Genomic DNA, 27024 nt, shown 5'->3' with positions numbered 1-27024 from the left:
CAAACGTTTATAAGGTTAATGTGAGCGTAACTTCGGATGCTTGCTTCGACCGCAAGGTTTTGCAGGCAGCTGTTTAAGGTTGCAACTCCTCCATTGTGGAGCTCTGGTTGTTATGGGGGGAGTTATTGTTTGCTGTTACCACCCCTCATTTCTTTGACACTGCTTTTGGACATCCCTAAGGTCAAGAAGAGCTGCTGTTTCCGTCAGTGAACGATACAGAAAATAGGATTTTTGTACTCGCCGTAAAATCCTTTTCTCTGAAGTTCATTGACAGACACAGCACCCACCCCTCCTATTTATGTTTGTACTGCTTTTGATGAACTGAGCTGCTGGATTGAATGTGAGGGGTTATAGCCAGTAGGACTGTCCCCCGGGCGGTACTGTGCAAGTGTTGCTGTTTTTAATACTTTCTGCCTAGTCCTCTCCTAAATGGGCGATATAATCCTAAGGCCGCGTACACACGGGCGGACTATCCATCCAACTAAGTCTGTCAGACAATCCGACAGACAGTCCGTCCTACTTTTGAATAAACGGACTTGACCACACACGACGAACAAACAGTCCGCTGAAAGCTTGCGCGATGATGTGTACGGCACGTACGACGGGACTAGAAATTCGACGTCCAATACACTGCAATGCAACCTTCGGCCGTGTAAATCCTTTCTGAGCATGCGCCATACTTAGTCCGTCGAACTAGCCTACTCACGAGCGGACTGTCTGCTGAAACCAAGTTTGGACGGACAATATTACGGAAATTCCGAAAGACTTAGTCCGCCAGACTGTCCGCTGAAAAAGTCCGCTGAAGCCCACACACGAGCGGATTGTCCGCTGAAACACGTTTCTGAGGACCAAGTCCGTCAGACAGTCCGCCCGTGTGTACGCGGCCTAAGGTTAAGAAGAGCTTTTGTGTCCGTCAATTTACTTCAGAAAAAAGGATTTTATGGTGAGTACAAAAATCCTATTTTTAAAACCCCTTTTAAGGCTTCTAATATGACCACTACATACTTTGTCCCTATTCATCATGCAATAGAAAATATTGGGGTTAAAACCTTATGTCACTTACTGTCTTAAGTAATGCTCCTGAAAGTTTCAGAAAGAAACCAGTACACCTACTGTGCAGAATTCGGCAGCAGTTGCATACATTACTTATTAGAATTCACTCGGAAGAGCTAACACGGGGTCATTCTACACCAGAGTCTTTACATCCAGTACAGACTTGTTTATGACCTCAATTGGAAATGGTCCTTCTGCCTCCCCCAATCACGCATACATTCTGCAAAGGAGTGACCTTACATCAACAAAAATGTAATTGTCTTCTGTTTTTGATTTGGTATCATTCACTTTATCTAATGGACTATTCATACGAAACTATTTCTGACTATATCAATTTATATAGAGCCCCCAAACAATATAATTATAAATATGCATGTGTGTATGTGTGTGTATATGTATATATATATATATATATATATATATATATATATATATATATATATAATATATACATTATGTATGTGGCTTTGATCGGGTCTTCTATGTAAAAGAACGGAAGCGACGCCCCTTCCTCTTTACTCGGCTGCCAATGGCACAGATTTAAAAAAACTTAAAATGTCAAAAATCAGCTTTTTGGAATACTGTGAGTACTGTGAAGTTCAAAGTATTAAACCCCAAATCCTTCCATAAAGAGTAACTGTTGCTGCCTATTACGGTCACAAGAGATGTTAACTTTCCTTGTGACAACAATAAGGTCACTTTTCAAGTGTTTTTGGCATTAAAAATAGCACCTGAAAAGCGATTGAAAAGCGCCTCTCAAGCCACCTCTATGTGAACAGAACGGGAAGAAAAGTCCTGCAAGCATCATTGAAACGAATTGGCAGTGTTGCCAAAGTGCCTGCAAAGTCCTTCAGCTGTGACTCTCTTCAGGCACTTTTAACCCCTTGTTAACCTTTTTCGGTTTAAAGCGCCCCCACTACCACCTGCAGTGCCGCTTAAACGAGCAGTGCTTTACTGTGAGCACGGGGTTGTATTCAGCATTTGAAAGACTGCCATGTTATTGTCTAGGGCAGTGGTTCTCATCACCTGTCCTCAGGACCCGCTAACAGGTCAGGTTTGCAAGATAACTGAAATACATCACAGGTGATATAATTTGCTGCTCAGTAATTGCAGTATTCTAGTCTACATCTCCCCAAGGTGATACTTAAAATCTGGCCTGTTAGTGGGTCCTGAGGACAGGTGTTGAGAACCAATGCTTTAGGGATATATATATATATATATATATATATATATATATATATATATATATATATATATATATATATATATATTGATAATGTTTGGGGGTTCAAAGTAATTTTCTAGAAAAAATTTACTGGTTTTAACTTGTAAAACAAGTGTCAGACATAGGCTTGGTCCAGAAGTGGTTAAATGTGTGTTTTTTTTTTTTTTTGTTTTTTTTTTTTAGCCTGCTTTTAGCCCTATTGAAGGCACAAAAATGACTGTGAGTAATTTGCATCCAAGGGTCACAGAGGAGGATATTGTGGTAAGTAGCACTTTTTATTTTTATTTTTTTACATGTTTTAAATAACTTTCCTCCTTGCTGTCTCATTTACCAGTACCTATTTATTGAGGCCATGTTTAGGCACCCTCTCATATTTCACATCTGACCAGCAATAGCTGTGAAAGAATGGGGAATGGTAATCAAATTTAATCATAAAGTACTGGACATGGGTGTGTGTGTTCAATAAACATTTTTTTTCAGGGGAAAAAAAGTACTGGACATGGGCTTCATATTCATAGACCCTGGGGTTATAGCCTGCTACCTTCTGATTGGACACTGGCAATGCATTATTGGATATGCTCCTGGGCTTCCCTTTATAACCCTACCCCACACCATGAGTCCGTGGGGTTTTTTTTTGTTGTTGGTGAGGATCTCCATCCTTAAATTCTCTAAAAAAGTACACTCGAGTTTGATTGTTCTGCATGGAATTTGCAAGGTTTTTTATTACCTCTCTAAGACTAGAGGAATACCTAGCACCAGGGCCATAGATCGTTTGGCAATTTACTTTCTCTTATGTTCGCTAACTGACAAAGCTCCTTTATTCTTGACCATTGGGTTGTTACGCCACCTTCAGGAGAGGACTAGGCAGAACATGTTTACATGTACAAAAAACAGAACTTTTTAGTTCCACCCAAGGGGCGGTCCCTTCAGTAACAACCCTCCAGCCTGCTTTCTGCAGCCTCCATTTTTTTTTCTGCGTAAGGGAAGGAGATGGTCCTGGTATTTTTTCTGCAGAAGTTTGCCTGTTGCGCAAGATTAAGATCCTGTGATCTGCTATCAACAGCCGGCTGGGTGACAGGCTGGATACCCTTATCCTTGTAGTCTCCCCAGCCTGACCAGCGAGGGTGTGTAGACCAGAGCTCCGCACTGGGTCGACCACGACATGCCCCCCAGGCTCCAGGGGCGGCCTGTGAGCGTAATGCTCCGGGGGCACACATATGACCGGGCTACTGATATCTGGGTCACAGTCTGCCGGGCCAGAAGCCACCCCATAGTGATCAGAGTGGGTATGTGATGGAATGTTCCCCAGCTTGTCTGGACTGGTAAGTACAGTTCTCCCTGCCTCGGTGGGGCTGAGCAGCTGGGCATTCCCTGGGAGGTCGATTCGGGGGTCCCTTTCCTCCCTCTCTTCTCTCCCTGTCCCTATCTTGCCTCCCCCGTGAGGGATGCTGCATGGGCTGCTGAGTGGTGTGTGTGCCACATGGACAGGGGCCCCCTGGGGGGGCTCTCACCTTGGGTGGGGGGCTGCTCTTGGTGACTGTGCCCTTGATGTCTGTTGTCTCTCCCCTGGGTGTCTGGAGGTCTATGTCTGCTGATTGCTGTAGCGCTGTTTGTCTCCATTTCCTCTACCTGCGTTTCACTGTCCCTCTCTGTATACAGTGCTCGTGGCCATTTTTGGTGTGATCAGGGAGAAGCATGGTCAGAAACCATTTTCTCTGTAATTCACCGACCGACACATCTCTTCTCTTTTACAGATGGGTTGATAGCCTTACCACTAGGAGATACTAGGCATAGTTGTAATACAACACTGAGAACTCTTAGTTCTGCCCAGGGGGCGGTCCCTTAGCTAGCAACCCTCCACTCTGCCTCTGCAGAAACCAGTTTTATTTTGCCTGGTGAAGGAGATAGACCTAGGATCCCTGTGGGCTCATCAGGTCCATGTTTTTATGTAAAAGCTTCACTTTTTGCGCAAGATGAATGATCCTGTGATCTTCTATCAACTGCCGGCTGGGTGACAGGCTGGTTCACTTATCCTTGTAGTCTCCCCAGTCCGGCCATCAAGCGTGTGCAGGTCGCAGCTACGGCTCGGCAGGCCACAACATACCTCAGCTCCAGAGGTGGTCGTGAGCTTTATGCTCCGGGGCATACATATGACTGGGCTACTGATGTCAGGCCCACAGTATGCCGAGGCCAACAGCCACCCTGTACTGATCAGTGTGTGGGTCTGTAATGGAATGTCTCCCAGCTCTTCAGGACTGGTAAGTACAGCTCTCTCTGCTTTGGTGGGGCTGAGCAGCTGGGCATTCCCTGGGAGATGGATTCGGGGCCCACTTCACCTCCCTCTCTTCTCTCTCTTCTCTCCCCTGTCCCTATCTTCCTTCTCTCCTCCCTCCGGGGGGGGGGGGGTGCTGCATGTGACTGCTGAGCGGTGTGTGTGTACCTATACAAGGGTTCTCTGTGGGTTCTCACCTGTCATGGGGGGCTGGTTTGATAACAGTGGTTCTGGGTCCTGTGAGGTTTTACTGTGTTGGGGCAGCGCTGTGACTCTGCAGGGTTTTTTTTTATTTTCCCCTCATGGCAATGTATGGCGGCCATTTTAGGTGTGGGCCAAGCAGGCTGTATGGGTTTCAGCAGCCATTTTCTATGTGATTCCTATTCTGGCGGACATTTTTTGGAAGCCTGAGCGCATTGTCGGAGTTCTCTAGCAGCAGCATGACATGTGCTCTCACAGCCTTTCTTTCCTGTGTTTCCTGGACGCCGGGCGGCCACTTTCTTGAAGCCTGAGCACGTTTTTACAGATCGTTTTATCGCTCATTTCGGCAGCTGCTACTGACAGTTTTGGTCCCTCTGCACTTGGGAACACCTAGGGGCTACAGACACTGCTTGTAATCAGCGCAGAACTCCTCAGGGTGGTGAGTCTGGTGGATAGGAGCCCCCCCAGTCAGCGGCAGCAGGAGGGTGGGACTATCACTGTCCTAAGTCCCCTTCAGGTGGCAGACAGGGTAGGGTCAGCTTGGCTTCAGAAACTGGTATTTCTTCCCCCGAAATCAAGGCAATTGCAACCGGGTCACCTGCGGACTGCGCAGTGCCCATGGACACCCTGACGGCGGACCTCAATTCGTTCGTTGCCAAGAGGGAAGCGGTGCGTGGGAAGAAAAGTGCATTAAAAAGGCCCCTGCCCCCCCTCCTCTGGGGAGAGCTCTGATGCAGACTCGGGCCCTGCTGAGGCTGGTGACCCCTGCTCTGTTCTATCAGATGACGCTGACCATGACCGTTCGGACAGTGAGGATGAGTCCCCGTCCGGGTCAGTGCGCAACAAAGCGCTTGTTGGAGCAGTTATCACAGCTGTGCGTGATACCCTGAAGAGCCAGCCAGCAGATCCCTCTGCTGATGTACCGATCCCTTTTGGGTCCCGCAAGCCAGCATGTTCACCTAATCTATTCTTGTATCTTATTTTGACAAGTTCATTTACAGGGAATGGGGTAGACCGCAACGGACCTTTTTGGTCCCCAAAAACATGGCGGTGCGTTATCCCTTTGATGAAAAACTTCTCGAAAAGTGGTCGGCTCCTCTGGTCATGGCCCCCTAGTATCTAGGTTAAATAAAGTAACCACTATCCCGGTAGAAGAGACTCCTGCATTTAAGGATCCCACGGACAGAAAGGCTAAAGCATTGGCTCATTCCTTGTTTACAGTTGTGGGGTCCGCCATGCGACCAGTACTGGCATCCGCACTAGTGTCGCAGATGCTGACTGGGTGGGCAAATCTCTTGCACCGTGAATTGGGAGAGCAACGGGCTTCTCCTTTCTGCGTGGAACTAGCAGACCAACTAGTGCAAGGTCTTAAATACATATGTGATGGATACTCTTAATACTCTTCCTTTGTTATCCAGGGATTCGGTGTCAGCTGTGGTGTGGTGCTGAGGCGCCTAATTTGGCTAAAATGCTGGTCTGCTGACCAGGCATCCAAAAAAGCCTTGTCGGATCTTCCCTTCCTTGGTGACCGGCTCTTTGGAGCCTCTTTGGATGACATAATTAAAAATGCCACTGGTGGTAAGAGTACGCTACTCCCACAGGCCAGGAAGGCTAAGGAGCCATGCCTTAGGCACAAATGGCTTTTTCGTCTGCCCAGAACTTCGACAAAATGTCCCCAGCTCGACAGGATGGCCATGGACGGACAAAAACATCCCTGGCACCGTAAGCCTAGCAAGCCTGCGACAAAAAGTGCTACCGCATGAAGGTTTGTCCCCACCCTTGTTTCGGCTGGTGGGGTCGCCTTTGGGAGTTTGCAGCCCGATGGTCCTCACGACTGTCCGACCGATGGGTTTGTGATCTGATTTCCTCGGGCTACAAGATAGAGTTCCCCTCTTGGCCACAGAAAAGATTCTTCCCCTCCAGCATACCCGTTTCCCCGGTTCGCCGGGAGGCCCTCTTGGGGACAGTAAGGGACCTGCTGAGTCGTGGGTTGGTTGTACCAGTTACGGAATCGGAAAGTTTCCAGGGATTCTACTCAAATCTTTAGTTCCCAAGAAGGAAGAGGTATGTCCAGTCTTGGACCTGAAGGCCCTCAATCACTTTGTAATAGGGCAGAGATTCAGAATGGAATCAGTTCGCTCGGTAGTCACTGCACTCCATCAAGGGGACTTCCTGGCATCCTTAGACATCCAGGATGCATACCTGCACATGCCCATATGCCTGAGGCTCAGATGTTTCTGCGATTTGCAGTCGGGGAAGCCCACTTCCAGTTTGTGGCTCTCCCTTTTGGTCTGGCATCAGCCCCCCCCCCCCCCCCCCGAGTCTTTACCAAGGTATTGGCTCCAGTCTTGGCGTTGCTGTGGCAACGTGGGATATCTAGACGATCTCCTCTTGAGAGCATCTTCCGCCTCAGAATTAGAGGAGGATGTAGCGATCACCATGCAGACTCTGTAAGAATTGGGGTGGCTGCTGAACCTTAAGAAATTGGGGATTGTACCCTCCCAGCTTCTGGAGTACCTGGGCTTGCTGCTGGACTCCATGGAAGCAAGAGTTTTTCTCCCTACAGACAAACTGCAGACTCTCAGGTCTACGGTAAAATTGCTGATGAACCAAAAGTGATCATCGCTTTGCTTTTGCATGCGAGTCCTGGGGCTCATGGTGGCCTCCTTCGAGGCTTGTACGTATGCCCAGTTCCACACCAGTGTCTTGCAGAAGGAGATTAAAATGGGACAATCTCAGTTGTCCCTGGCTCGCCATAACCAGGTGAGCCAGTCAGTCAGAGACTCGCTGATCTGGTGGCTGAGGTCCCCGGTGATTCAGTCCAGAAAATCGTTCCTACCTGTAAAGTGGACAGTGATCACAACGGACGCTAGCCTATCCAGCTGGGGTGGAGTGATGGCACTTCAGTCGGCTCAGGGCCTCTGGTCGATGGAAGAATCTGAATTTACGATCAATCTACTCAAATTGAGAGCAATTAGGCTGTGCCTCTCCACATGGTCAATGAGACTAAAAGGATGTCCGATCAGGATCCAATTAGACAACACCACTGCGGTGACAAACGTAAATCACCAAGGGGGAACAAGAAGCTCAGCCGCTGATGGGGAAGTTGCTTGCATACTTCAGTGGGCAGAGCGACACGTACCGGCCCTGTCGGCCATTTACATCCCGGGAGTGGAGAACTGGCAGGCGGACTATCTGAGTCGCTAGATGCTGGACCTAGGAGAATGGGCATTGCATCCGGAGGTATTCAGGTCACTGTGCCTGAGGTGGGGCACACCAGACGTGGATCTTCTGGCCTCCTGTCCCAATCGGAAGGTGCCTAGATTCATGTGCAGGACAAGAGATCCGTGGGCAGACGCGTCAGACGTGCTGGTGGCTCCGTGGGATCGGTACCAGCTGATCTATGCCTTTCCTCCACTGAAGCTGTTACCACGTCTGATTCGCAGAGTGGAAACCGAGGGGATCCCAGTAATACTGGTGGCCCCAGATTGCCCTCAGCGTCCTTGGTATGCAGACCTGGTGCATCTGGTGGCGGACGCTCCTTGGCGAATACCGTTGCGAGAGGGCCTTCTGTCGCAAGGTCCATTTCTCCATCCTGCTTTACCATCGCTGGCTTTAACGGCATGGCTATTGAGAGCCAGGTGTTGAGGAGCCGGGCTCTGTTGGACTCGGTGATCCCAACCATGTTAAGGGCGTGAAAATTGTCTTCTCGGAAGATATATCATCGTACCTGGAAATCCTATATCGCCATGTGTGAGGAGAAAGGATGGCATCCGCGCTCCTTTTCCATATACAGGATCCTGCTGTTTCTTTAGCAAGGAGTAGACCAGAAATTGGCATTAAACACCATTAAGGGACAAATATCTGTCTTTTTTTCAGCGACCCCTGGCATCGTGAATACTTTTGTTCAGGGGATTCGTTATGTAGTCCCTCCGGTGCGTCCACCATTACCCCCTTGGGATCTGAACCTGGTGTTATTCTCAAAGACCGCCGTTTGAAAATATCAGGGAGATTCCCCTGTTGACTCTTTCCCAGAAAGTGGTCTTTCTTGTGGCCATCACATCTGCCAGGAGGGTTTCGGAGCTGGCGGCCTTGTCTTGCAAGTCGCCCTATCTGGTTTTCCACAAGGATAAGGTGGTGTTGCGTCCGCAACCGTCTTTTCTACCGAAAGTGGTCTCGGTTTTTAATATCAATGAGGACATTGTATTGCCATCTCGGTGTCCTAAGATGAAGCACCCTAAGGAGGTGGCCCTTCACACCCTGGAGGTGGTTCGGTCTCTGAAGTTGTATTTTGTCTACGACGGCTCCTTTTCGGAGGTCAGACTCACAATTTTTTTTCGGTGGCTGGTCCAAAGGAAGGCATGGCGGTCTTGTTGGCCACCATTTCCAGGTGGATCAGACAGAATGTTGTACAAGCCTACGCCTTGAAGGGGCAGGTGCCCCCCCTTCCGGTCACACCGCATTCCACAAGGGCAATCAAAACATCTTGGGCTTTCCGACACCAGGCGTCTGTTGCTCAGGTGTTTAAGGCGGTGACATGGTCATCTGTCCACACGTTTTACATGGTAGATGTGCAGTGCATTGGCTGATGCCTGTTTTGGCCGTAAAGGTTTTGCAAGCGGCCGTGCAGTTGCAATTGAATATGCAATGTATACGTTCTATTTTTTCCTGGTTTTCTATTAAAAACACGTTACTGTTATGTTAATGCACTGTTGCATTGCTTCCGCAGTTGGTGCTGTTTTTGGGTGATCACTCCTGTTGTGGATACCCTTAATTAACAACGCACTGTTGTTTTTGTGGGTAAAGTTTCACTATTTCCCACTTGCCATGGTGGATGAATTTTTGTGCTATTTTTCCCACCCCTCGCTTGGCACTGCTTGGGGACGTCCCATCTGTGACAGAGGAGCTGTGTCGGTCAGTGAATATAAGAGAAAATAGGATTTTTTCTACTCAGCATAAAATCCTTTTCTCTGTAATTCCCGCCCCTCCTTTTACCTTTCCGTTATACTGCTTGTTGACGTATTGGTTTCTGCAGCGAAACTAAGAGTTCTGAGTGTTGTATTACAACAATGCCCAGTATCTCCTAGTGGTAAGGCTAACAACCCATATGTGACAGAGAGGAGCTGTGTCGGTCAGTGAATTACAGGGAAAAGGATTTTACTGTGAGTACAAAAAATCCTATTTTTTTTGTAGTTCAGTGGCCATTTTCCCTGTGATTATGTCCTTTATACTGGGCACTCGGCCATTTTGTTGTAGCCTAAACACTGTTTTCATGCTCAGCGCTGTTCCATAAGGCTCAGCACAGCACAGTTTTCTCTCATAGGCATCTGGGAGCTTACAGAGGACACAGGCACACCTAGTTGGACAGCGCAGAACTCGGTCAGGGTGGCAAGTGCTGCAGTGGGGGTCCCTCAACCTGCAGCAGTAAGGAGGGTGGGGCCATCACTCACTGTTGTAAGTCCCCAACAGGTGGCAGACAGGGTAGGGTCAGTATGGCTTCAGAAACTGGTGTTTCTTCCCCGAAATCCAGGCAGTTGCAACCAGTTCGCCTGCAGACTATACAGTTCCTCTGGGCGCTTGTCTGCAGTCTTTAACATGTTCGTTGCCAAGATGGAGGCGATGCATGGGCATAAGTGCAGTAAAAAGCATCCCCTGCGCCCCCCCCCCCAGCTCCTGGAGAGAGCTCTGATGCAGACTCGGGCCCCACTGATGCTGGTGACCCCTGCTCTTTTTCAGATGACGCTGACCAGGACCGATTGGACAGTGAGGATGAGTCCCCGTCCGGGTCCGCGTGCGCCAAAAGCGGAGCACTTATCACAGCTGTGCATGATACCTTGAAAATTCAGGACACCGCAGATTCCTCCGCTGAGGTAGCGGTCCCTTTTGGGTCCCGTAAGCCAGCCCGTATACCCAAGATGTTTCTGTATCTGACTTATTCGATAAGTTCATTTACAGGAAAGGGTGGGGGCGACCATAACACATCCAAAAAAACAAAAAGCATGGCAGTACGTTACCCCCTTGAGGAAAGCATTCCTAAGTAAGGGCCGGCTCCTCCGTTCGTGGACCCCCCAGTATCCAGGTTACATAAAAGTAACCACGATCCTGGTAAAAGAGGTTCCTGTGTTCTAGGACCCCACAGGCAGGAACCGAGGCAGTGGCCCATTCCTTATTTACAGTTGTGGGGTCAGCAATATGACCAGTACTGACCACAGCACTTGTGTCGCAGACACTTACTGAAGGGCAAAACTTTTGCACCGCAAAATGGAGAAACAGCAGGCTACTCCCATCTGCATGGAACTAGCAGACCAGTTAGTGCATGGTCGTAACTACGTTTGGAACGTGGCTCTGGATACGTTTTCTCTGTTATCCTGGGTTTCAGTGTCAGTGGTGCTGAGGCGCCTGATTTGGCTGAAAGGCATTTGAAAAAGCCTTGATGGATTTACCCTTCCTTGGTGAGCTGCTCTTGGAGCCTCGTTGGATGACATTATTAAGAAAGTCACAGGTGGGAAGAGTGAATAAACCAAAAGAAAATGGAATACCCCACGCTCAGACTAAAATTAAAATTAAAAATGTGTGAATATTTAAGCTTCTCCCCTCAAAGTGCAAAACTTGCCTTCGTGAGATGGGGTTGTAAGTGATAAGGGGGCTCTGAAGATAATAAACCTTAAATAACAATAAAGTGCTCTAGTGCTTCATAGTACCGCAGGTATCTTACTAATCAATACATACTGCAATATACATTGAATACCATAAAATCAATCAACTCAAAAAGTTAAAATATACATAAAAAATAGTGAAGCTGAAGTGGGATAAATCCTGTGTCCCGTCACCGCTTAGGAGAAATGCACGAACACGTCATCTGGTAAATTATGGTAAGTAGCCTACTTACGACTCACCTTGACCCCTTTATTTAAAAAGAAAGGTCAGGTGAAGCTTTAGCGGGTTTAAGGAACTGCCAACCTTGATGGGGAAACTGCTTAATCCACATTTGCTCAAGAAAAAAATACAGAGAGAACCAGACCATGGCATAATATCGTTTTATTTAAAATAACATAAAAAACAAAAATAGCTAAATGGCCTCTTAATTTAAAAGTGCCATTGCCTCGGCACTAAAGGGAACGAACATATGAGGCCAGGTGAGTTGGAACGTGGTAATATACCAAGTATACAAATACATCTAGAATATGACTAACAAAATAATTCTCTCTAATGTATTTAAACTAAAATATAAATGACAGTATATTTCTCTTAAATTTATTTTTATAAAACTATTTATACATATACCACCACATTACTATGTTACATAACTTCCTTTATATGCAATACCCATAATAACAATACTGAGGAAACGAAACAATAATTTTTTTTAAAACAATTTAGGTCAACATCTATATTTAAACAGGTTAAGCAGGTTGCAAAGTGTCTAAAGTATATAACCATTTTGTATCATTTTATGAGACCGCTTTCGTAAGATTAGTACCTCTCCATTTTTTTATCTTATCTATACCAAAAAACGTAACTAAAGTGGGGTCCCTATTATGAAATCTTTTAAAATGGTTTGAAAGACTGTTTCTCAAACCCATTTTTGATGTTTGTTAAATGTTCGTTAATCCTAATATGTAACTTGCGTGTAGTTCTACCTACGTATCGTTTGGGACATGGACATTGTATTACATATATGACATTTTCAGAATCGCATGTAATTAGCGGTTTGATTTAAAAAAAAATCTTAGTCACCACAGAATGAAAAATTTCTATTTTTCTTTTGGGTCTCTTTGTGATCTTACGTGCTTTACACCTAGTGCAATAATGGAAGCCCTCCATATCCAAAAATGTAGACATAATTTTAGGAGGGTCTGGTATATTTGGTGCAATTTTATTTCGCAGACCCGGAGCTCTCTTATAAATAAATTGAGGATTTGTGGGCAATATTTCAAATGTTTATCTTTTAAGAGGAAAAACTGTCTAAAAATCTTTTCTACCTCTGTATATTGTCGATTAAAGCCAGTTAGGAATGCCAAATCCCCTCTGAAGGTTTTTTTTTTTCCTTTTGTGGTTAGGAGACTTGCCCTGTCCATATTCAAGACTTGTGTGCGACATTGTAATAAGGCTTGTGGTGAATAGCCCTTTTCAGTGAATTTTTCTGTGAGGATGGAGGATTGGACTTCATAGTCTTCCTACATTATCACAATTCCTCCTAATCCTCAAGAGTACCTTGCTCCCACAGGCCAGGAAGACTAAGATGCCACGCTGCAAGCAAAGGCCCTTATTTTCTGCTCAAATGAGGCTTTTCTGTCTGTCCGAGGCTTTGGCAAAATTCTCCCAGTCCAACAGGACGACCCTTGGGGATGAAAGCGTCCCTGGAATTGCAAGCCTAACAAGCCTGCAAGAAAAGGTGTTACCACATGAAGGTTTGCCCCGCCCATCATATGGGTATGGAAGTCGGCTTCGGGAGTTTGCAGCCCGGTGGGCCTCTCTGCTATCTGGCCAATGGGTTTCCCAAATTCCTTGGCTACAAGACAGAGTTCCTCTCTTGGCCAACAAACAGATCTTCCCTTCCAGCATACCCTTACTCCTGGCTCACTGTGAGGCCCCATGGGGGCAGTATGGGACCTGCTAAACCTCAGGGTGATAGTGTCTGTACCGGTGTCGGAAAGGTTCCAGGGGTTCTACTCCAATCTGTTTGTAAACCCCGAAGAAGGAAGGGGTATGCCCAATCTTGGACCTTAAAGTCTTAATTGCTTTAAGTACAGAGGCTCGGTGTGGAATCAGCACACTCAGTAGTCGCTGCACTCCGTCAAGGGGACTCCCTGGCGTCTTTCGACACCTAGGATGCGTACTGGCACATACCCTCATGCATCGGGCATCAGAGGGTTCTACGAAATGCAGTCGGGGAAGCCCACTACCAGTTGTGGCTCTCCCTTTTTGACTTGGCTTCAGCAACCCGAGTCCTTACCAAGGTATTGACTTCAATTTTGGCGTTGAGACAACGCCAGATCGCACTCGTAGTTACTGGGACGACCTCCTTCTGAGAGCAGCTTCTGCCTCAGAATTGAAAGGAGGATGTGACGATCACCATGCAAATCCTGCAGGTATTTGGGTGGCTGTTGAACCTAAAAAAAGCTGGTTCTCATACCGATTCAGCGCTGGAGTGCCTAGGCTTACCGCTGGCCTCCATGGAAGCAAGTTTCTCCCTTCAGATAGACTGCAGACTCTCAGAGCCAAGGTAAAACTATCGCTGACCCGCAGGTGGTCGTTACTGCGTTTCTGCATGCGAGTTCTGGGCCTCATGGTGAGCTCCCTTGAGGCAGTACCATACGCCAACTTGACACCAGAGTCTTGCAGCAGGAGATATTGACATAATGGAACATATCTTTGTTATTCCTGCATCGGCTGATTCAGGTGAGCCAGCCAGTCAGGGACTCCCTGCTCTGGTGGCTGAGGTCCCCGACACCTCCGTTTGGGAAGTCGTTCCTACCTCTGCATTGAGCTGTGACCCCCAACAGACGACAGCCTGACCAGCTGGGGTGGAGTACTGGGGGTACAGTCGATGGGCCTCTGGTCGGGTGAGGAACCCAAGTTGCGATCAATATGCACAAACTTCGAGCAATCAGGTTTTCCTCTCCACATAGAGACTACAAGGGCATACGATCAGGATCCAGTCTGACAACGCCACGGCGGTGGCATATGTCAACTATCAAGGAGGAGCAAGTAGCTCGGCTGCAGCAGGGGAGGTTGCTCACATACTTCAGTAGACAGTGACAGGTACCAGCCTTGTCGACCATTACATCCCGGGGGAAGAAACTGGCAGGTGAACTACCTAAGTTGCCAGATGATGGACTCAGGAGACTGGGCATTGCATCCAGACACGTTCAGGCTATTGTGCCTGCGGTGGCACACACCAGACGTGGATCTCCTGACTTTCCGTCTCAATCAGTAGGGCTGTGATTCCTATCCAGGATAAGCAATCTTTGGGCAGATGCGTTAATCTCGCTGGTGGCTCCATGGGATCAGTACTGACTGATCTATGACTTTCCCCTGCAAAAGCTACTACCACGTCTGCTCCGCAAAGTGGAGGCCGAGTGGGTTCCAGTAATACTAATGTCCCGGAATGGCCTCGGCTTCTCTGATGTGCCGACCTAGTAGGCCTGGTTGCGAAGACTCCCTGGCGACTGCCGTTGCGAGAGGACCTTTTGTGTCAAGGTCTGATTCTCCATCTTGTTTTACCATAGCTGGTTTTAACGGCATGGCTGTTGAGAGCCCGATGCTAAGGTACTGAGGCCTATCGGACTCGGTGATCTCAACTATGTTGAGAGCATGGAAATCTTCTCGGAAGATATACCGTCGTATCTGGAAGGCATACATCTCTGTGTGAGGAGAAAGGATGGCATCCGTGCACCTATTCAGTTTCCAGTCTCCTGCCGTTTCTACAGCGAGGAGTAGACCAGAAGTTGGTTTAAAGCATCATTAAGGGACATATTTGAGCCTTGACCCCTGGCGTCTCACTTTCTAGTGAGCACTGTTGTTCAGGGGGTCCGACTTGTAGTTTCTCCGGTGCGTCCACCGTTACCCTGTGGGATCTGAACCTGGGGTTATCGGCGCTTCAGAAACCGCCATTTGAAAGACATCAGAGGAATTCCCTTTCTCAGAAAAAAGGTTTTTCTAGTGGCCATTACATCGGCCAGGAGGGTTTTGGAACTGGCGGCCTTGTCTTGCAAGTCGCCCTATATGGTTAACCATAAGGATAAGGTGGTGTTGTGTTCGCAACCTTCCTTTCTGCCAAAGGTGGTTTTGGTGTTCCACATCAATGATGATATTGTGTTACAATCTCTGTGTCCTAAACAGACGCATCCTAAGAGGCGGTCCTTTATTCCCTGGACGTGATCATGGCTATAAGGATATATTTGTCTGCCACGGCTCCCCTTTGGGAGTTAGATCTCTGTTAGTTTTGTTAGCTGGTATGAAAAAAAGGTATGGCGCTCTAGTTGATCACCATTTCCAGGTGGATCAGACAGATGTACAGGCCTACACCTTGAAGGGGCAGGTGCCCCCCTTTCCTACCATGTCCCATTCCACCAGGACAATGGGGCCTCTCGTGCTTCCAAAAATCAGGTGTAAGTCGCTCTGGGGTGTAGTTGGATGTAAGTGCATCGTCTGATGCCTGCTTGGCTGCAAGTTTGTGAGTGGCCATGTAATGTTGCAATTCTGCACTACTTTTTCTGTTTTTAAAGAAAATAGTTACTTTTGAGTATAATGCACTGTTGCATTATTACTGCAACTTCTGATGCGGACAGATAAGGCGGTGACTCCCTTGTTAGTGAGCACTTCTGATTGTGGGTGAAGTTTTTATGCGGTTTCCCACCCCTCATTATGATACTGCTTGGGGATGTCCCAATGGTCAAGAATAAAGGAGCTGTGTCAATGAAATACAGAGAAAATATCATTTTTGTACTCACCGTAAAATCCTTTTCACTGTAGTTCACTGACTGACACGGCACCCTCCCCTCTTGTCTTAAGTTATACTGCTTGTTAATGTACTTGCTGATGTACTGAGGCTGCAGGAAGCAGGCTGGAGGGTTGTTACTGAAGGGACCGCCCCTTGGGCGGAACTTGAAAGTTCTGTTGTTTGTACATGTTAACATGTTCTGTCTAGTCCTCTGCTGAAGGTGGCGTAACAACCCAATGGTCAAGAATAAAGGAGCTGTGTCAGTCAGTGAACTACAGAGAAAAGGATTTTACGGTGAGTACAAAAATCCTATTTTTACAATGGGAGAGGCTTAAAACATAACACTCATAACTGTGTACACATTAATGTGCAGGCAGTATGGCTTAAGCCCCATACACACAGGCAGAATGCCGGGCGACATTTGGCCCGTTGCTATGGCAGCCGGTCTGACAGAAGCTGGTCGTTTGGTGTCAGGTTGCTTTCTGTTAAAAGGCAGGAATATGCATGGCATTACAATGTGTGTATTTAAGAGAGGAGCACAGGCTTACAGAAGGTTTCTGGTTTTCTTTTTTTTTTAATTGGGTATGTTTACTGAAATGTCATAAAATCTTCAGTACATACAGTACAGTCATAATACATAAATGAACCACCATGAAAACATTAGTAAAGCATTATGCATTAAGTAAAAACATAAAATAAGGTACCAGCACTAAGTTACTATCCCTAGTGCACCATTTAACATGGGGCACTTGAACGATAGTTATATGGGAAAACAACTCTTAAAATACATGGTATCAAAGTAATAATCTATCCAATACTAGAACAGCTGGAGCTAAAAACTGGTCAGCTGAAGCACCATGGCGAGTTTCCCCTTTCGTAGTGAATGGCTATTTGGAGACGATCTGGATAAATACATCCAAAGGATCTCTAATGGGAAAAGCTCTCCCTTACCAGTAAAGAAGTTTAAACATTTCTCCTTTAAGCGTGCTTCCTCACCTGTGCCAGGGGCATCAGCCTCTAGGCAGTCTGGATGGCCTCCACTGTCAAGTTCAAGGGGAAGACCCCAAGGGTAGCACCAGGATCAAAAGAGGTCTTGGGGCAGGAAGCCCACAAAGCAGAATGCTAAATCCTACTTATGTAGGGGTGCCCCCGCTCGCTCGGGTGGGGGGAAGGCTCCTGCAATTTTCAAATATCTAGCAGGAACAATGTCAAGACAGATGGGTGGCTTCTTCAGTTTCTCTAGGTTACAAACTAGAGTTCCAAGAATTTCCATCTCCTCGTTTTCTAAGATCGAATGTTCTTAGGGATCCAGAGAAAAGTCTTTCTAACTCTGGATCATCTCTTATCCTAGCTGGTGATATCAGAGGTTCCCTTAGAGGAACAGGGCACAGGTTTTTATAGAAACCTTTTCACAGTTCCAAAACCCAACGCAGAGGTAAGACCCATTCTAGATCTCAAAGATCTGAATCGGCACTTAAATATCCGATCCTTTCGCATGAAGACAATCTGATCGGTTGTTTCCATCCTGCAAGGAGGGGAGTTTTTGGCATTGATTGATATCAACGATGCATATCTCCACGTGCCAATATTTCCCGCTCAACAGAAATCTCTACACTTCAAAATAGAAAATCATCATTTTCAGTTTGTGGCCCTGCCATTCGGTCTAGCCACGGCACCGCGGGTATTCTCAAAAATTCTAGAACCTCCTTTAGCCAGATTAAGGGCTCAGGGCATAACAGTCTTAGCCTATTTAGATGATCTACTTTTAATAGATCATTCAGTCTCTGGTCTAAACCAAAGTCTAGTCACAGCTGTAAACTACCTGGAATCTCTGAGTTGAAAAATCCTCCTTAAAACCATCAAGGAGATTACAGTACCTGGGGCTGGTTATAGATACAGTACATAAAAAGGTATTCTTAGCCCAGACAAGAATCTGTTCCATTATAGGACTAATTCAACTTGTCAAGGCAAAGAAAAGTCCTTCCATTCGGCTGTGCATGAGATTGTTGGGGAAAATGGTGGCCTACTTCGAGGAAATCCTTTCTGCCAGTATCCTGAAAAGTGGTGACAACAGATGCCAGCCTTCTAGGCTCTGGAGCAGTCCTGGAAGAAGATTCTTTCCAGGGGAGATGGTCCAAGTCAGAAAGGACCTTGCCTATCAATACTTTGGAGATTCAGCAGTACATCTGGCCCTAGAATTTGGACGCTCAGGCTACGGGATTGTCCTGTCAGGATTCAATCCGATAATTTCACGGCTGTGGCTTACATCAATCACCAGGGGGGCATGAGAAGTCATGCAGCCCAAAAAGAGGTGAATCATGTTCTAACTTGGGCAGAAAACAACATTCCTTGCCTATCGGCAACTTTCATTCCAGGAATAGAAAACTGTCAGGGAGACTACTTGAGTCGCCAAACAGTTATTTCTGGGGGTATGGTCTCTTCACCACAACATCTTCTTAGCGATATGTCGGACATGGGGTATTCTGGATGTGGACCTGTTCATGTCCAGATTCAACAAAGTCGACAACTTTGTGTCAAGAACGAGGGATCCGCTAGCATGCGGAACAGACGCATTAGTCTTCCCATGGGGACTGATCTATGCTTTTCCTCCAGTTCTGCTACTTCGGCTCCTTCTCCGCAGGAACGAAAGGAGGGGAATCTGGTGGCCCAGAAGATCTTGGTTTGCCAAGATCATAAAGATGGCGGTAGGAGTCCCTTGGACTCTGCCATTATGGCCAGACCTTCTCGCAAAAGGTCCGGTATTCCATCCTACCTTACCCTACCGGATGCTAAATTTAATGGTTTGGCTATTGAAACCCACATCCTAAAGGACCATGGGTTATCTCCTTCAGTAGTGTCTACTTTGGTTAATGCCAGGAATCCGGCTTCCAGAATAATTTACTATAGAGTCTGGAAGGCATATGTTTCTTGGTGTGGATCCAGGGGTTGGCACCCCAGGAAGTATGTCATAGGTAGGATCCTTGATTTCCTGCAAATGGGATTGGAAATGAAGCTGGCCTTGAGTACTATCAAGGACCAGATCTTGGCCTTGTCAGTGTTTTTTTCAACAGCCTCTTGCTTCCCATTCTCTGGTGCGTAGCTTTATTCAGGGGTAACACAGATTAATCCCCCTATCAAGGCACCTCTAAATCCTTGGGATTTAAATTTGGTCTTATTGGCTTTGCATAATCAGCCTTTTGAGCCTTTATGGGTAATTCCCTTGGTTCTTTTAACAGGAAAGATAATCTTTTTGGTTGCCATTTCTTCTGCTAGAAGAGTATCAGAACTAGCGGCTCTATCGTAGAGCCATATTTGATCATGCAAAAGGATAAGATGGTTTTGTGTCTTCATCCTGAATTCCTACCAAAAGTGGTAACAAGTTTTCATTTAAACCAGGATATTATTCTTCCTTCTTTCTTCCCAGAGCCTCAATCTATGGAAGAGAAGGCACTACATTCCCTTGATGTAGTAAGAGTGATCAGAGTCTATTTAACCACTTGCCGACCGCCGCACGACGATATACGTCGACAGAATGGCACGGGCAGGCATATGGGCGTATATATACGTCCCTGCCTTCCCGCGGGTGGGGGGCCTGATCGGGCCCCCCCCCCCCCCGGTGCCAGCGGCGGTCGGTATTCGTGCAGGAGCGATCCGGGATGAGGGGGCGGCCATTCATTCATGGCCACCCCCTCGCGATCGCTCCTGACGAATGGAAGTGAAGCATTGCATCACTTCCTCTCCTGTAATGTAAACACAGGCAGAGGAAGTGATGTAATCTCTCCTCCGTGTCGGTATTTTTCGTTCCGGCACCGAGGAGAGAGGATCGGTGAGTTGCACCAACACGACACTACACAGTAGAACATGCCAGGCACACTCACACCCCCCGATCACCCCCCCAATTACCCCTGCCCCCCCAGTCACAGTGACCCAAATTGCATTTTTTTTTTTTTTGCATTGGTGTCGTTTGTGACTGTAATAACTGTTAGGGCAGTTAGGGTTAGCCCCCTTTAGTTCTAATGTACCCCCCTAACCCCCCCAATAAAGGTTTAACCCCGTGATCACCCCCCGTCGCCATTGTCACTAAGGCTGGGTTCACATTGCAGCGGTTTGAGAACGGATGTGATTTGCACCGCACTGCAGTGCAAATCACATCCGATCTCTGTGCGATTCGAGTTCAGCCATACAGATAGTATGGCTGAATTCGCGCCGCACCCGCCGCAAATTCGCACTGGACCCTTTTTTTGGTCCGCAGCAGAATCGGATCGCATGGGTGTTCACACCATGCGATCCGAGTTTGCAGATCGCACTGCGATATGCAAACTGATCTGGGGGTATCATTAACATTTCACTGACACTCCCAGCAGTTCGCAATATGCAGTGTGAACTGCCCCCGGGATGCATGCGATGCGGGAACCCGCCGCGGATTCGTGACGTTCCTGCATCGCTCCAGTGTGAACCCAGCCTAATAAGGGATTGTTTTTCTGATCGCTGTATTAGTGTCACAGGTGACGCTAGTTAGGCAGGTAGGTATTTAGGTTCGCCGCAGCTTTTTATAGCGCCAGGGACTCCCATATACTAACGCATAAAGCCCCCTGATTGCCTCCTAGTTAACCCTTTCACCAGTGATCACCATATAACTGTTAGGCCGCGTACACACGCGGGGACTGTTCGCCCAACTTTGTCCGTCAAACAGTTTCAGCAAACAGTCCGCTCAAAATTAGCATGGACGGACATGGCCACACACGACGAACGAACAGTTTGCTGAAACCGTGCGCGATGACGTGAACGGCACGTACGACGGGACGAAAAATACGACGTCCTATACACTGCATTATAACTTTCGGCGTGTAAATCCTTTCTGAGCATGCGCGGAACTTAGTTTGACGAACAAGCCTACACACGAGGGGACTGTTCGCTGAAACAAAGTTTCAGCGGACAGTTTTTCGGAATTTCCGAAAAACCTTGTTCAGCGGACTGTTCGCTGAAACTGTCCGCTGAAAGCCCACACACGGGCGGACTGTCCGCCGAAACACTGTTCAGCGGACAAAGTTGGCCGAACAGTCCCCGCGTGTGTACGCGGCCTTACAGGTGACGCTGGTTGGTTAGTTATTTTTTTATAGTTTCAGGGCACCCGCCATTTATTACCTAGTCTCACTAGTTTACCCCTAAATTTAGGGGTGTCTACTTTCCAAAATGGGGTCATTTGGGGGGGGGGGGGGTTTGTGCCATCTTGGCATTTTATGGCCTTCAAAACTGTAACGCCCTTAGAAAGCCTGAAGGCGGTGCTTGGTTTTCGGGGCCCCGTACGCGGGTAGGCTCCCAAAAAGTCCCACATATGTGGTATCCCCGTACTCAGGAGAAGCAGCAGAATTTATTTTGGGGTGTCATTTCACATATGCCCATGACATGCGTGAGCAATATATCATTTAGTGACAACTTTGTGAAAAAAAAAAAAAGTTTGTAATTTTCCCGCAACTTGTGGCAAAATATAAAATATTCCATGGACTCAACATGCCTCTCAGCAAATAGCTTGGGGTGTCTACTTTCTAAAATGGGGTCATTTGTGGGGGTTTTGTGCCATATTGGCATTTTATGGCCTTCAAAACTGTGATAGGTAGTGAGGAGTGAAATTACAAATGTATGCCCTTAGAAATCCTGAAGGTGGTGCTTGGCTTTCGGGGCCCCGTGCGCGGCTAGGCTTCCAAAAAGTCGACCACATGTGGTATCCCCGTACTCAGGAGAAGCAGCAGAATGTATTTTGGGGTACAATTCCACATATAACCATGGCATGTGTGAGCAATATATCATTTAGTGACAACTTTGTGTAAAAAATAAAAAAAAATTTTTTGTCATTATTCAGTCGCTTGAGGCAAAAAAATAAAATATTCAATGGGCTCAACATGCCTCTTATCAATTTCCTTAGGGTATCTACTTTCCAAAATGGGGTCATTTGGGGGGTTTTGTACTGCCCTGCCATTTTAGCACCTCAAGAAATGAGAGGCAGTCATAAACTAAAAGCTGCGTAAATTCCAGAAAACGTACCTTAGTTTGTAGATGTGACAACTTTTGCGCAAACCAATAAATATACAGTTATTGACTTTTTTTTTTACCAAAGACATGTGGCTGAATACATTTTGGCCTAAATGTATGACTAAAATTGAGTTTATTGGATTTTTCTAATAACAAAAAGTAGAAAATATCATTTTTTTTCAAAATTTGCGGTCTTTTTACGTTTATATCGCAAAAAATAAAAATTGCAGAGTCAGTCAAATACCTTTACAAGAAAGCTCTATTTGTGGGGAAAAAAGGACGCAGATTTTGTTTGGGTACAACATTGCATGACCGCGCAATTACCAGTTAAAGCAGCGCAGTGCCAAATTGTAAAAAGACCTCTGGTCATTGACCAGCAAAATGGTCCGGTCTGAAAGTTGGATAAAGGTGACCGCTCAGGTTCGCAGAACACGTTTTGTTTGTACTGCCAGAGGGTCCAAAATGTAGACAGGCAGTGTCAAAATCCGCTATTTTCCAAATGGATTCGTCAAATGATTGTTCAAGCTTCAGCTTAAATAAGAAAATTTTAACTTTTTATGTTGGAGCACACTCATCCAGGGCGATTAGTGCCTCTTGGCTGGTGCATCTTCACCTTGGTCTTTGGTTCATAGGTATATCAGATTTTATCAAATCCATATTAAAGGTCATGAGGATATTGCCTTTGGGCGCAGTAAACTGCATGCTGCAGTAGGAGTCCCCTGGCCTCCTTTTTTTTGTCGTCTCCCTCCCTTCAGTTGCCATTGCTATGGGACATCCCACATAGTAAGCAGTATGGGTCTGTGTCCCCTGATGTAAGAAAATAAGTTTACTTGGAGCAGCGGGACATTAGGGACATAGCAAGCAAGTGCTGGGGACTCCAGTGGGCCAGTACATCTATGTCCTGCACTAAGGTCTGGGGCACTGATGTACAATACATAAGTTGTGTACCAGTCCTGGAAGGAGGTCCTCAGCCAGGCTCAGAGTAGAGGTGGATGTGGGAGGATATCTTGGGGGGGGGGGGGTGGGGGTGTGCAAAGTCCTGCCTCCTGGACCGGCTCCTAGAATGACAGATGTCACACTGATCCAGTGCCAGGATGTGTGACGTCCATCATAGGAGACCCGATCCAGGAGCTGGCACTTTGTGTGACTGCGAGCACCAGGTTAGTGGCATTTCCCTGCTCTGTGTAAACCAGCAGCTCTCCTCTCTCCATGGCTACACTGGCAAGGCTGCTTTGATGGGCACTGTTAAGCTAGGCAGCAACCAGCAAGTGAGCTTTAAACCTTAACTTTGGCATGAAGCCCCTGGGCTTTTTCCCACCTAGCAACACCCGTCTGTGGATTAATGATTTGAGGTTTAAAATTGCACTTACCTTTTTGGATTGTGGCCTGGCATCTGGGAGCACTTCATGTGTTTCGTCCAGTGTTGGTGGCGGAGGGATGGTAGGTTCCCTTGTTCCCCTGTTGGGGGCTTTGCTGGAGCAGCATTTTTATTTTATTTATTCCCTGTTTAACGTTAAAAATACAATTTAGAACAAATAGAAATGTAGCAGAACATAAACAACTAATATTCTTCATATATACTTTAGATTGACTTTTTCTTTAGAAAAGATAAAGCTATACAAAAAAAGTTTTATGAGCTTACATAGAATTCTCTCTAGCTACTTTTACAAAGAACATATACAGACACCTTTTTTTCATATATATTGTATAGCTACAACTATTGTATACTTTTTTAAATGATATGATAGATGTGATCTAGCTGGTCTGGTCTTTTCCTTATTTGATCCTTTTGATTGCTCCACACCATAGTTATTTTGAAGAACTACGATCACCTTGTCCAGAATTATATGTGAAATGCTACTAAATAGAAAATAAATGAAGTACCTTTGTCCTAACATTGAATAGAAAGATTGAAAATTGAGGAGGCAATATGTACTTTCATGGCACAGTATAGACTTAAACAGTGGAGATACAAAAATATAAATTTATTGTACAAAACATAATTGTATGTTTGCCTATCTCCATTGTGTAAGTTTACATTGCTCCATGAAAGTCCTCAATTGCCAATCTTTCTTGTCCAGAATTATGTCCTTTCTGGTGTTGGGCCTTTCATAATTTTGCAGCTTGCAGTCGCAGTCCTTTTTTTTTCGAGTATGGCCACCATCTCCACCAACTGGAGAAAGGAACGTAGCGACGTTACCACGCCATCCGAACGGGAGGACAGGCTCCGTGTATAGGCCTGCATTTCTTTGTTTATACTGCATTTTACAGATGTACTTTTGTAAGTTTTATTCCCAAGAATAAATTTTGTATATTGTTCGAACGTATTACGCTATGGTGGTCCCTTTCTCTTTTCTGAGCTATTTCTGACAGCGTACAGACCTTGTTTGGTGGACGGGGCTTTCAACTACTTGTGGTCCCTATCTGAGGTGTGGATATCTGTAAGCGTAGAGGCCCTAGGCTGGGTTTAGCCGATAACTTTTACTGCTTACTATTTGGTAGACACAATCTACTTCTGGGTGATCGGGCACACTTTTGAAGTTCATGCATGTGCACTGCGGTGTTTTAGAGACTTTATGATTTTTTTATTTTTATTTTTGTTCCTATTTACTTGTGATCACCCTTTTTGGCCTTGATTGGTCTGATACAATATATGGACTATTTGTAATTCAATTTTATTATTCGTTATTTTACTTTTTTTTTTTTGTATAGCGCAGTTTTTTTTATGGTATCTCCACCATCTCCCCCTTACTCATAGGTGTGGCTTTAGCCCTTCTGCTAGCTCCACCACTGTGGTGCTCCCTTGAACTCGCAGAATCCGTAATATCCTCCACGAACATTATACCAACTAGCCTCTCTGTGTGTCACATGTAGGATATTATTCGATCAAAATTGAAGAAATGACTGCACTCCAAGATCCATCAAAATTCTTATTTAATGAACAAACATCCCAAGTGTTACAAACAGTTCAAATGGTAACACACTAACAGGTGCGGTTATTCATTACAAAGATAAATCAGCGTTGTTTTCTTTATATACACCTACCTAGTATAGCAACAGGTGATACAGATCATTAAATTGCAGACTTCTTAATATTATATGATAATATTAGAGCCGTTCACGCCCCTGCATCATCACACACCTGGGAGTGTAGTTCCAAGCATGCGCAGTGTATGTAAAGCCCGAGTGATTGTTTGATGGACCGCCGTAGAAAAGATCTGTGAGTGGAGGACGATCAAGCAGCAATGCGCAAAACCTGGCAGAAAACAAAGGTATTACTTTATATTGGGGCATTGGTGTTTAATAGCCTGTACTGTTAATGTTGGGGCATAGATAGTTGTTTAGTGACCTATACTGCTTATATTGAGGCATAGCTAGAGGTTTAGTGGACTATACTGTAGCCTATATTGGGGACAGCTTATGGGGAAGCCAGAAGAACGTGCGTTATGCTTTGTCTTGTGTCTTGCAGGCATCAGGACTGACAAATTCACATCACCGGATTTTATGACACATTTCATTGATCAATACAAGGCAGATGCTATGTTTGTGGAGAATCAAAAGCAAGGATTACTCCAATAAACAAAAAGAAACTAGGCATTGAAAAAAATTGCTGAATTATGCAAATCCTTTTGCCCCAATGCAGATACCAGGTATGTGCGCACCAAATTTGCAAATGTCTGCAGCACCTTCAAAAGGAAGCTGAATAAAATGAGGGAGTCTGAGAAGTCAGGAACAGCAGCAGATGCGTATGTACTACGGCTCTGGTATTTTGACAGCCTGCGCTTAATGTGACCCCAGACCATCTGTCAACTCTGCCTTCCACCTCTACTGAGGGGCCATGTCCTAAATGACAAGAGGAAGATGTGGAGGAGCCAACTTTGACACAGGTATGGCACTGAAGAACATATTGTCTCTAAAAAATAAATACAGTGTTTAAAACTAAACATTATTGATCCAATATTTCAGCTTTAACAAAGTTTCCATCTCAAAACACTGTAGTCAAATAACAGATTTTAAAGGGAAAATAATAATGCTGTGGCCCGAATGATGGTCTTTCTTTCGTTCGACGGATACAGCACCTCCTTAATCTTTGGGTTATATCGCCTCTGCGGGAGTAGGACTAGGCAGAACAAAAAAATACCTGGCTACGCCCATGGACTGTCCTGGGATAGTATATAACCCCCTCCCTGCTCTAGGTATTTCGTTTATTTCTGTCTAGTCAGGAGTAAGGACCTAGCTCCTTGCTGGGATCCTTTGGTCCTAGCAAATTTTACTTTCTTTTTTCTATGCATTTTCTCCTGGGAGATCTGCAATCAACTGCCAGGCTGGGCAACGGGCTTGATAATCTAGATCAAGTGGCCTCCCCAGTCCAGCCACTAAGTGCATGCAGACTGCAGCTACGTGCTAGGCCTGCCTCAACGGACAAAGGCTGGCCTGCAAATTAAATGTCTCGCAAGATTGCATAGGAACAGGCTCTGGTCCGAGTCTCAGCGGTCCCTTGGCCAACAGCCACCCACTTCGGTGACGAGGAGTTCTGTCTGGAGCGTCATCTGCACCATGGATCAGTAAGTACAGTTACCTCTTTCCCCCTTTGTGCGGTTTGGGGTGGACGCGGGTACTCTTCAGGGATGATCGGACATGCCTGCAGAATCCTTCCTCCCATCCTAAAGTCCCCTGGTTGGGGGTCCCAGTGCAGAGGGCACAGCGGTGTAACCTTAAATGTTCACCTTGCGTGGTGCTACAGTACCTTTTTGGAAGGGGGTCCCCTTGCAGAGGGTGTAGCAATGTGGAATGCAC

The 27024-nt window shown here is 46.2% G+C and overlaps 1 protein-coding gene across 9 annotated transcripts in view; it reads left to right on the top strand.

The window, feature by feature from the left end:
* Window positions 1-27024, top strand: part of POLDIP3 (DNA polymerase delta interacting protein 3) — a 606971-nt gene that overhangs the window by 412404 nt on the left and 167543 nt on the right. For 8 of the 9 annotated variants that reach the window (XM_077452451.1, XM_077452453.1, XM_077452458.1 and 5 more), the window contains one exon: window positions 2462-2539. The exons of the other annotated variant lie outside the window; for it this stretch is intronic. In XM_077452451.1, the coding sequence (XP_077308577.1) occupies window positions 2462-2539 (78 nt within the window). The remainder of the gene's footprint in view (window positions 1-2461; window positions 2540-27024) is intronic. 9 annotated transcript variants of the gene reach the window in all.

The sequence above is a fragment of the Lithobates pipiens genome, unplaced genomic scaffold, assembly GCF_037356315.1.
Source record: "Lithobates pipiens isolate NorthernLeopardFrog02 unplaced genomic scaffold, aLitPip1_a1.2 Scaffold_23, whole genome shotgun sequence".
In the NCBI taxonomy this organism is placed as follows: domain Eukaryota; kingdom Metazoa; phylum Chordata; class Amphibia; order Anura; family Ranidae; genus Lithobates; species Lithobates pipiens.
The sequence above is the reverse complement of the archived record's forward strand: the minus strand, read 5'-3'. Positions and strand labels throughout refer to the sequence as shown.